This window comes from Neopsephotus bourkii, unplaced genomic scaffold, assembly GCF_033783945.1.
Source record: "Neopsephotus bourkii isolate Nb327-2 ecotype Australia unplaced genomic scaffold, CSIRO-AGI_Nbou_v1 NB_1707, whole genome shotgun sequence".
NCBI lineage: Eukaryota > Metazoa > Chordata > Aves > Psittaciformes > Psittacidae > Neopsephotus > Neopsephotus bourkii.
In genome coordinates this window covers 5,427,337-5,438,602 of record NW_026902181.1, presented here as the reverse complement: position 1 = coordinate 5,438,602, position 11,266 = coordinate 5,427,337, and the positions used below count along the sequence as shown (strand labels likewise).

General features: G+C 43.3%; 1 protein-coding gene across 1 annotated transcript in view; it reads left to right on the top strand.

The window, feature by feature from the left end:
- Positions 1 to 410: 410 nt before the first annotated feature.
- Positions 411 to 11,266, top strand: part of LOC133224745 (uncharacterized) — a 287,585-nt gene continuing 276,729 nt past the window's right edge. Inside the window, exons 1-2 of the mRNA XM_061376509.1 lie at positions 411 to 531; positions 659 to 958. Of these exons, the coding sequence (XP_061232493.1) occupies positions 411 to 531; positions 659 to 958 (421 nt within the window). The remainder of the gene's footprint in view (positions 532 to 658; positions 959 to 11,266) is intronic.

The following is an 11,266-nucleotide window of genomic DNA, read 5'->3' as shown; positions in this document are numbered from 1 at the left end:
ACTGCTCTGGTGAGGGGAGGGTGCACAATGGGCAGGGCTGTACTCGGTGCGCCCTGGTGGAGGTCCTGCAGCAGGGGCTGAGCTGCGGGATGCTGTCAATAGGCTGAACGGTGTCAGGGAAGCTGAGAAGAAGCGTGAATGCTTGCTCCAGGCCCAAGCTGTGCAGGGGCCTCAAGCGTCCATTCTAGGTCATGGAGAAAAGAAGGCCGTTAATCCTGGAAGCTGCGAAACAGTAAGAAAACAAAACAAAACAAAACAAACAAAAAAAAAACCAACAAAAAACCAAAACAAACCAGAACAAAAAAAGGAGAGGACAATTAAAAGCAAGGGGCTTCCTCCCAAATCTGTTGTCCTCACCCAGAACCGCTTTGCAGTTCTGTAGGGGGCTAACGAGGAAACACACTCGCAACATGATGCACCAACATGATGCTGATGATGCAACATTGGCTGATACAATGGTAAAGAAGATCATTACTGCTGCTTCCAGGAAAAAGCTGCGGGTCATAGTGGTAGGGGACTCTACTCTGAAAGGCACAGAGGTACCCATCTGTTGGCCTGACCCAGTCTCAAGGGAGGTGTGTTGCCTGCCAGGGGCTTGGACCAGGGATGTTGCAGAGAGGCTGCCTGGTCTAGTGAGTCCCACTAGACTACTACCTAGTCGTCCATGTGGGTGCTAGTGATATTGACAGCAGTAGCCCAGAGAACATTAAGAAGGACTACAGAGCCCTAGGAGAGGTGGTTAGTGGCTCTGGAGCTCAGATAGTCTTTTCATCAATTCTCCAGGATACAGGGGAGTACCTTAAAAAGGGTAGGAGGATTAGCCAGGTTAATAAATGGTTAGAACAGTGGTGCCAGAATCAGGGGTTTGGGTATCTAGAACATGGGACTCAGTTTGGAAGGACAGGTTTATTGGAGGCTGGTGGAGCTGGTCTGACAACAAAGGGGAAGAGCCGTTTTGGTAGGAGGCTTGCTAGGCTAGTCAAGAAGCTTTAAACTAGATGTGTTGGGGGATGGGGCATCATTCCACCCCAACACACCCTGTCAGTCGCCAGCACCTATAATAAATGCTCAGAGCATTGTAGAGGTATTCCAGCCGCTCCAGCCAATGAGGTGGCTTCATTTGGAGCTCAGCTCAGATGCCTGTATACAAAAGCCCATAGTATGGGGATAAAACAAGAGGAATTAGAGACGTGTGCAGGTCTACAGGGGTATGATATAATAGGCATTGCAGAAACATGGTGGGGTGGCTCCTATGACTGGAGTGTTGGAATGGAAGGTTACAAGCTCTTTAGGAAAGACAGGCCTGGCAGACACAGAAGGGGAGTTACTGTTTATGTTAGGGATAGGCTGAAGAGTATGGAACTCTGTCTGGGGACAGGTGAGCAGTCAACAGAGTTTGTGGGTCAGGGTTAAAGGGAGAACAGCGATGGGAGACATTACTGTGGGGATCTGTTACAGTCTGCCTGATTAAGAGGGCTCTGTGGATTAAGTGCTCTACAGACAAATAGGAAGAGTCTCATGCTCGCAAGCCCTTGTTCTCATGGGGGACTTCAACCACCCTGATATCTGTTGGAGGGACGCTACGGCCCGGCACAAACAATCCAGGAGGTTCCTTGATTGTGTGGAAGACAACTTCCTTCTGCAAGTAATAGAGGAGCAGATAAGGAGAGGTGCCATGCTTGACCTTGTGCTCACCAACAGGGAAGGGCTCATTGGAAATGTGGCACTCCAGGGCAGCCTTGGATGCAGCGATCATGAGATGGTCGAATTTGAGATCCTCAGGAAAGTGAGAAGAGCGTGCAGCAAGCTCACTGCCCTGGACTTCAAGAGAGCAGACTTTGGCCTCTTCAGGGGCCTGCTTAGTAAGGTTCCATGGGATATAGCCCTAGAGGGCGGGGGGGGGCCAAGACTGTTGGGTGATATTCAAGGATCACCTGCTACAACCTCAGCAGTGTTGCATCCCAACTAGAAGGAAGTGCAGCAGGAGGGCTAGAAGACCTCCTTGGATGCATAAGGAGAGGCTGAGGAAACTTTGAGGGAAAAAAGATGTTTATAAAAGGAGGAAGCAAGAACATGAGGCCTGGGAAGAATACAGGGATGTTGTCCGGGAAGCTAGGGACCAGGTTAGGAAAGCTAAGGCCCACTTAGAATTAAACTTGACTATGGATGTGAAAGATAACAGGAAGGGATTCTATAGTTATATTGCAAATAAAAGACAGACTAGGGACAATGTAGGCCCCCTCCGGAAGCTATCAGAACTGGCTACCCTTTATTTGGAGAAGGCTGAAGTTCTTAATGACTTCTTTGCCTCAGTCTTCACTGGCAAATGCTCTTGACCGCACCACCCAAGTCTTGCAAGGCAGATGCAGGGACTGTGAGAATGAAGACCTTGGGCCCACTGTATGAGAGGATCTGGTTTGAGACCATCTTAAGAAGCTGAACGTGCAGAAGTCCATGGGACCTGATGAAATCCAGCTGTGGGTACTGAAAGAGCTGGCAAATGAAGTTGCTAAGCCACTGTCCATCGTATCTGAAAACTCATGGCAGTCAGGTGAAAGTTCCCAACAACTGGAAAAAGGGAAATATAACCCCCATTTTCAAGAAGGGGAAAATGGATGACCCAGGGAATTACAGACCAGTCAGTCTCACCTCTGTGCCTGGCAAAATCTTGGAGCAGATTCTCCTGGAAGGCATGCTAAGGCACATGAAAAACAACAAGGTGCTTGGTGACAGCCAGCATGGCTTCACTAAGGGGGGTTTCCTGCCCATGGCAGGGGGCTTGGAACTTGATGATATTAAGGTCCTTTCCAACCCAAACTATTCTGTGATTCTATGATTCTAAATCCTGCCTGACCAATTTGGTGGCCTGCTATGATGGGGCTACGGAACTGATGGCCAGGGGTAGAGCAGTTGGTGTCATCTAACTGGACTTGTACAAAGCCTTCCGCACTGTCCCACATGACATCCTTGTCTCTAAATTGGAGAGACATCAATTTGATAGGTGGACCACTCAGTGGATAAAGTACTGGCTGGATGGCCGCATGCAAAGACTTGCGGTCAATGGCTCAACATTTTCCAGCTGGAGACCAGTAACGAGTGGTGTCCCTCAGGGATCGGTGTTGGGACCAGTCTTTATCTTTGCGATGGACATGGATAGTGGGATTGAGTGCGCCCTCAGCAAGTTTGCCGATGACACCGAGCTTTTTGCTTTGGTTGATACGCTGGAGGGAAGGAATGCCATCCAGAGGGACCTTGACATGCTTGTGAGATGGGCTGATGCCAACCTCATGAAATTTAATCATGCCAAGTGCAAGGTCCTACACCTGGGTCGGAGCAATCCCAGGCACAGCTACAGGCTGGGCAGAGAAGAGATTCAGAGCAGCCCTGTGGAGAAGGACTTGGGGGTGCTGATCGATGAGAAAATGAACATGAGCCGGCAGTGTGCTCTCACAGCCCAGAAAGCCAACTGCATCCTGGGCTGCATCAAAAGGAGCATGACCAGCAGGCTGAAGGAGGTGATCCTGCCCCTCTACTCTGCTCTTGTGAAATATCACTTGGAGTACTGTGTACAGTTCTGGTATCCTCAACATAAAAAGGACATGGAACTGTTGGAACGAGTCCAGAGAAGGGCCATGAGGATGATCAGGGGACTGGAGCACCTCCCGTATGAAGATAGGCTGAGAAAATTGGGGCTGTTCAACTTGGAGAAGGGAAGGCTGCGTGGAGACCTCCTAGCAGCCTTCTACTCTCTGAAGGGGGCCTATAAAGATGCTGGGGAGGGACTCTTCATTAGGGAGTGTAGTGATAGGACAATGGGTAATGGGTTAAAACTTAAACAGGGGAAGTAAAGATTGCACATATGGAAGTTCTTTACTGTAAGGGTGGTGATGCACTGGAATGGGCTGCCCAGTGAAGTTGTGAGTTTTCCTTCCCTGGCAGTGTTCAAGGCCAGGTTGGAGAGAGCCTTGGGTGACATGGTTTAGTGTGAGATGTCCCTGCCCATGGCAGGGGGGTTGGAACTAGATGATCTTAATGTCCTTTCCAACCCTAACTATTCTATGATTCTATGATTCTATTTAAGCACTCCTAGGTTTAAGTGGTGTTTTTTTTTTTTTTTTTCCGTTTCCTCCTAAAATAACAAATCAAAGGAAACCCAAAACACTTCAGCTGAAATACTGTAAAATTGAAGGCAGAAATCTTTTGAATTGTCCCAGGTAAAACTGCGAAAAAAAGTCTTATTCATGCTGGGTTTAATAGAGATACTTTTTCTGTGGTTGGTCCCATTTGAATGTATCATGTCAGTTCATTGTGTGTTTGCATCTGCTCAGCTTCTATGGTGCCATGTAGGAGTCTGGGGTTTCATATCTCATTTTGCTGTTCTTTCCTTATTTGGGTTATATGTCCTGTGATGTAGCATGACAAACTTCAGTCAGATGCAACTTTGGAGGAACTCTATGACTGCTGTACAAAGTTGGAGGTGGAGATGGGCTGAGGGCTGTCTTGTCATGAGGCTTTAAGCCTGAGGCTCTGACACTGCAACTCCTGGAGGCACTTAGGTGGGTATATCTCAAATTTGAGAGAGTCTTCCAAAAAATCAATATATAGACATATTTATTTTGGGAGTGGAGGGAGTGTGCTATTTTCATTCCATAAACAGTTTTATTTTGGGGCTTTTTTGTCCCATTTTTGGGAGTCCATAAAAAAATAAAAATTAACTGGCTACCTACTAGTAATCCTAGTTAGCATGTACAAAATCTGAGATGACTGCTTTGGGTCACAAGCTTCATTTTAATTAGAACTCCATTTATTAAAATGTTTTTCCTAATGTGTATCTTTCTATTCAGAGAAATTACAAGGAACAATGGAGGGAATTCTCAAAGCACTGATTAGCAGGTAATGTCAAATAATAATTCTGGCACAATTTACTAAAACTTTAGTTAAGGTTTATTTGGATTTTCCCTACACATTTTTTCCGTTTATTTCCTGGTAGTAAAACATGGCATGTATATTTGCAGCTTGGGAGCAATGATGTACCATATACTGTTTGGGGTTTTTTTGTGATACTTTACAGTTACATGACTAAACAGCATGACTACTACTGCCTTTGTGCTTTTATAAGCTTTCTGTCAGTTCTATGGCAAAACATTTGTGGGTAGTATATTTATTTATGTTTTTTAATTAGAGTGTAAGATAGTGGTGTTACAACCTTGGTAAAGCCCATGCTGCTGGGTCCAGACCAAATTGCTGGATGTGGGGCTCTACATATTCACCTCTCCCAGGCTTCCTGAGATGAAGCAGACTCCAGACAGCTGCATCTCACCTTTGTGGTTGCCTTGTGGAGATTCAGGTCCTCCATTTAGGACTTTCTCCTGTGAGACGAGTGAGACAGTGTCATCTCAGATGTAGTTCCACAGTTTTGGTTACTCTGACTTTCTCTAGACTCCTCAGTAGAATAAGTATGTTTTCCAGAAGACTGTTTGGTAGCTAGCACCCTAGATCCCACAGGTCATCTACAAGCTTTACAGAGGTTTTGATACTAGTTCTGTACAGCGTAAGAAATAGCCTGTCTGTATTTTGAATACAGTCTCTTGCTGTATTTAGTCCCAGAAACATGTGAGCAATACGCTGGTCATATAAGCTGGCTGCTCTGCAGGGCTAGACTACTCTGAGATGGCAAATCTACACTGTAGTGTGCTGGGGTGTGAGGACTTCAGGTTGGTTACTGTCTTTCAGAGGTTTTTATTCATTACGCACTATAGATATACTTGCAGAGATCAGAGGAACGAGCTGAGTACATTTTCCTGCCTTAGCTTTCTTCTGTTACTCTTCAGTGTTTTGGGGTTTATGTCAGAGTCTCTGGAACGCTGTCTTTGACAAAAGTTTCTTCAAGATTCGGAGTCTGTCCCTGAACTGTAAATTGAAATCTACTAGCAAGCTTCCCTGTAATACATTCCTTTTCCCTTTTTCAGCTTATATGTCGAGGCTGATAAGCCACTGAAGTCTCCCAGCAGATTTGTATGGTTGCCTCTCTGTAGAGTGCAACCTGACAACCTGGTTTGCGCTGGATGGCGACTGCCTTTTTCCCTGTAAGCTTTCCAACTCTGCTCACCATCATCAACAGCTAACAGATCTCCTTTGTTAGCCTTGCCTCAGATGCAAGGGTCTTGCTAGTCATCTCCTGGGGTTTTTATCTCGCTATGGAAGCAAAAAATGCATTTGAAATGGAAAAAGAAGTTTCCAAAGCGGCTGGTAGTCTAATACAAGGCAGGGAGAGAGAGAGAAAGAGACAATCCCTGTGAACAGCCATAAGGCTTAGACATACAGACAGACATAGACAGATTTACCACATTGGCACTAATACTTTCAATCTTTTTACAAAAAGATAATATTGCCAAGATGCTAATGTACACACATGGTAGCAATATGTTCATGAGGAAGTGTAGTTAATTACTGGAGCTGGGCTGTATGGACTGCGTGTTACACAGATGGACTGTATGATACACAGGCACTTTTTAACTATGCAGATTCCTATTGAAGTGGCACAGCTTAATGACTCACTTGGATTAAAGCTTCTACAACCTATTGTCCCAATAATCCAGGATTTAAGCATGCAGTAATTGTATGTATCACGCATGAAAGAGCAATTTGTAGCTGTGGAAAGTTTAACGCTGCTCCTAACTACTTGGCTTTCTGTTTTCTTTATGCCCAAGAGCCAAATTTGAGTCTCAGCTGTGTTTGTTGCACACAAAGGGTGTTTTCTTTCCTTACTCTTACTATTGCAAACTAGAAGTAACTCTGCTGAAGTACATGAAAGGGGAGCCAGCTTGAGTCTCTTCAGCAATAAGATATTGCTTGTCAGTGGGGTCTGCTTAGTGTCTTGCACTGCAGGTTGCCACACATGAGCCTTGCTTGTTTTTATTCTGTCATAGAATGATTTGGGATAATAGGCAGACTCCATCTGTTCCTATTTTAGGACAATTTGCTTTCTTTTTCAAAATCTGCCCATAAATAAACACAGAGAGAAAAATACTGGGGTGTGAAGCACACACATGGGGTTAGCACAGAAGGTCTTCCTTCATGTCTACTAGCACTTTCACTCAGGGATTGCAGCATATATCATATCTGACATCCAACATCACCGATGCAACTCCTTCAGGTCTAAATTGGAGAGTTACTGGAAAGGGTTGGGTGGATGGAAAATTTGCCTTCTTCAGGAACTGCTTCCTTCCTCTCAGGTTAAATCAGGGCATCTCCATAGTTGTACTATTTTACCGTGCCAGGTTCATACTGAGAATCTGTGTGGATCGAGCACAGATTATGGATGTGATGTGTGGGGTGAGAGGGTGTGTTATGAGTCACAACTTGGGAGGACACATTTGAAGCTGCCTGCATGCCTGTAGCATGAACTTTACTCCACTGTGAATTCTGCTCTGTGGCATTTTAAGGTATTCCTTATCCTGAGGTGCAGCTGATTATTACAAAGAAGTTGCCTGACACCATTTCTGTTGCAGACAGACTTCTCAAGACAGATTAGCATTCCCTGTAAGCACTGTGGAATGGTAGGCTGTGGACCCAGGCTGGTGTGAGTGATTGTACGTTGGTATTAGCTAATTCGTAAAGTATTATGGTAATTAGGAAACATGAGACTTCACAAAAATAACAGCTCGTAGTACTGAGAATATCACAAGCATTTCTTCTCCCAGGTCAATTTGAACATTGCTCTCGGCTACAACATTACAGTAATCAGCTTAGCTAAATTTGTTTTGCGTGCCTGATGGTAATGAATGACTGGTTGTTATTCTTTTAGGTTGAAATCCATTCCCTCTGTATAAAACAGGGAAGTTAGCAGTCAGGCTTTAGAAGATGCAAGGCAGAGGTGGGGCAGAAGTTCAAATCCACACTCCCAAGAAGTGTGGGGTTGCAGGAGAGCACCCTAGCACATGTCACTTTGGGCTTGTGCAGCAAGCCATATGTCTCGCATTCAGGCATGAAGAGCCTTGGGATCTGCACAAATGTGGATTATGTTCCTGTTAAACCTTTGAAATGGTTTCTTTCTGGTTACAGCAAATGTTGGAGATGTAATAGTTGTATATTATGGTGTCTACCTGAGTGTGCCATTTGTTCCTCTCCCCATTCCCTCTGCTCCAGGGTGGGTTTTACGTATGTGGGGCTTCTACTGTTATTGCTTATGGGCATTTTCCAAATGTGGTAAAATGAAGAAATTATGGAAAAGTGAAGTCTCTGGTTAGAAACACACTTCAGCTGGATTGAGACAGTTCACACAAGATGGAATTGTAGGCAGGCTTTTTTAAAATGCTTTTTTAGTTGATCCAATTTATAATCTGTCCCTGCAAACATGCCATTTCTAATGGGTTCCATATGCCTCTAAGCCTTCCTGTTATTTCCTACTTTAAGGATTGCTCTGTTCAGCAAGAAGTCTGCCACTCTGCAGCTTGTCTAAGGGTTTGTTATTTTTAAAATCCCAAACAAAAACTGGAAGAGGGCCTGGGGTGGGATGCCACTTTTACAGTCATTCTTCACAGCTAACCTCGACCTCCATTCTGATGCCACTGATGGCAACATAGAGTCTGTTTAAAACACATATGCTAATGTAAACAAGGGAGGTTGAGGTGTTTTGGCAGCCAGAAGCAGCCACAGTAGTAGAAACTGTATAGGGAGCTCAAGATGTCCACTTGCTGGTGGTACTATAGAGCTTACTGTTTTCCTCATTCTTTCATTTATTTTTTTCTCTGTAGGTCTCAACTGCTTTTATGCTGAATTATTTCATTTTGGTTCCAGAGAATGGTTCTGTAAATACTCCTCTCAGCCACATTTTATGGTCTGTGAGTATGGAGGGGTTTTGAAAGCTCATTGCTACTTTACTGCCCACACATTTCCCCATCTATTCCCTATTCTGCTGCTGTCTCGTCCATCCTACATTAATCCTCAATTAACATAGTAAGACATTGATGAAGGATGCCAAGGTCACTCCTGTGCCAGCAAGCTTTTGCAGCTATGGACAGTCATGTCTTATTGCTAAGTATGCCAGTTTTAGCTTTTCTCAAGAGGAGATTAGCAGGAAAATTATCGCTGCCAGCTGAGCTCCTGAATCCCTATTATTTTCCTACTGAAACAAGGATATTTTGCAAATCCAAATACCTTGGCCAAGACTGAAGGCCTCTCCTTTCTGTGCCATTTGCAGTGTATAACCAAAAAAGGTTCCCTAGTTAATAATCTTCTAAATTCCAAATTAATGCAATTAGTGTTTGAGGTAAGATAGAAAAAGCAGGGAGCTGAACTGCCTCTGGCAATGTCTTCCTAGCACACGTGACTTCACTTCTTCAGTTCTCTCATTGGATTCTGTTTAAAAGAAACACCTCTACTTAAGGCACCTACATAGGCTTATGATGGGGAAAAAAATCAGTAGTATGTTGACATATGAATTACTATTTTTAATTTGTATTAGACTAGCTGCTACAGCTTGTAAAGTGCCACACTAGACATTTTACAAACAAATTGTGAGAGGGAGTCCGTGCCAACACAGAGTTTATGATCCAGACAGACAAGATAGACCAAACGCAAGAAAAGGCAAATGTCACCTTTAGTTTGTGTCTGCATAAACTGAAGCCTTGAGAGAGAGTTTCTTCAAGGTCATAGGCAGCCTCAGTGAAAGATACATGGATTGAATCCTCATCTCCCAAGTCCTGGAACAATACACGATACATTAGGCAAGCATTTCTCCTAAAATACTCTGAACGTTCCTCAGAAAGTCCCCACAGAAAGCAGAAGCTTGAATAGGAGTTGACTTTAAGTGGCTTGCAAACTCAGAGCAAAACACCTGTTAAGAAGCAATGAAAAAATTCAGGTTAATCTCCTGAGGAGGATAGTAATTAATTAATGTAGAGCGATCTTGGTTTGATTTAGTGGGTCCAATTTTTTACTAGTTTTGCAGTTAGAATATGCTGAAAGAATCAAGTTGTACAAGCTTATCACTGTCTAGAGCTGGGTAGGCTTGCTTTTTCAAAACGCAGTGTCTAACAGCTGGGACATTAATGAGAAATGGAAGAAATACAATTTTTCCCTTTAAAAGAAAGAATCTTCTCTTCTGCAAACCCAAGAATATTATTTGGTCTGTCTGAAACATGATAAAGGGGAATCTAAGCTTCCATGAACTACATATGAAAGTACTCAACCCCAGACATGTAGAATACAAACCTGTCACTTTTCTTTGAATTATTTGTATTCAGAGGGAACAGTAAAGCAACTTAATTGTCTATTTTGCCACATTAACAGCAGTTATCTTGTCCAGACCACAGAACTCTCCAACTGTTGTAAATTAGATAGGAGGGGAACAATTCTTGTAAAAGGTCTCCAGAGATTCATATTTATAAATTCCATCTAATAGCTACTTAGTATCAACAAGAATATGTCAGTATCAACACATGAAAAATTAGTACTGGAATATAACATGTTAAATCTTGAATTGCTATTGCTGACTAATGAGGACTGACCTTTGCAGCAATATATGCAGTCAGTTTATTAAAGCAGGGACGGAGCAATCTCAAAGCCTTTGGTCAATCTAGGTTGCTTGGGGCTGAGGAATTTCCATTTAAAATATCTCTTCAGGTGATAAAGACTGATTCAATAGAGATCAGCTAATAAAGAAAGTGCTGGGAGCTACTATTAAATTCTAGCTTCTGTCAGCTTAACAGCAAAAACTTTTAATGAGGAAACCATAAAAGTTGACCTAATGAATCAGAAATGCTTTTTCTTTCTGGCTAATTATAGAGTGCCTGGAATATCTTTTGACATATGTAATTTAGAAAATAGGGATCTATTGAGCCCCCATGCTCTTGAAGGAAACCTGTTACGTAGCAGAAAACTGGAAAATGCTCTCCTGGGAGGATGTAGGGTTTGACTTAGTTTCACTGAGGAATCTCTCTGTCAGGTGGGATGGGTGTAGAGGACACACAAAGAAATTAAATTAGTTGTTGATATGTATAAATATTGTTTTGTGTAAAGTGGAGGATACATGATGGATAAGAATGATTGCTGCAAGCATCTGGTCTGGGAAAGAGCATTATGATAATGTCCTAGTCAGTAAAGTAGAAAATATATCAAGGTACCCTGTTTACAATTACAGTGTGAGGTGAGATGTCTAAGGATGTCACTGAAGATGATGTTTGCTTAAAGTTTTTCTTCTATTAGCAATACATTCTGACATCAACATTTTATTTTTTTGTGACCTAGGGAAAGTTCATAAATA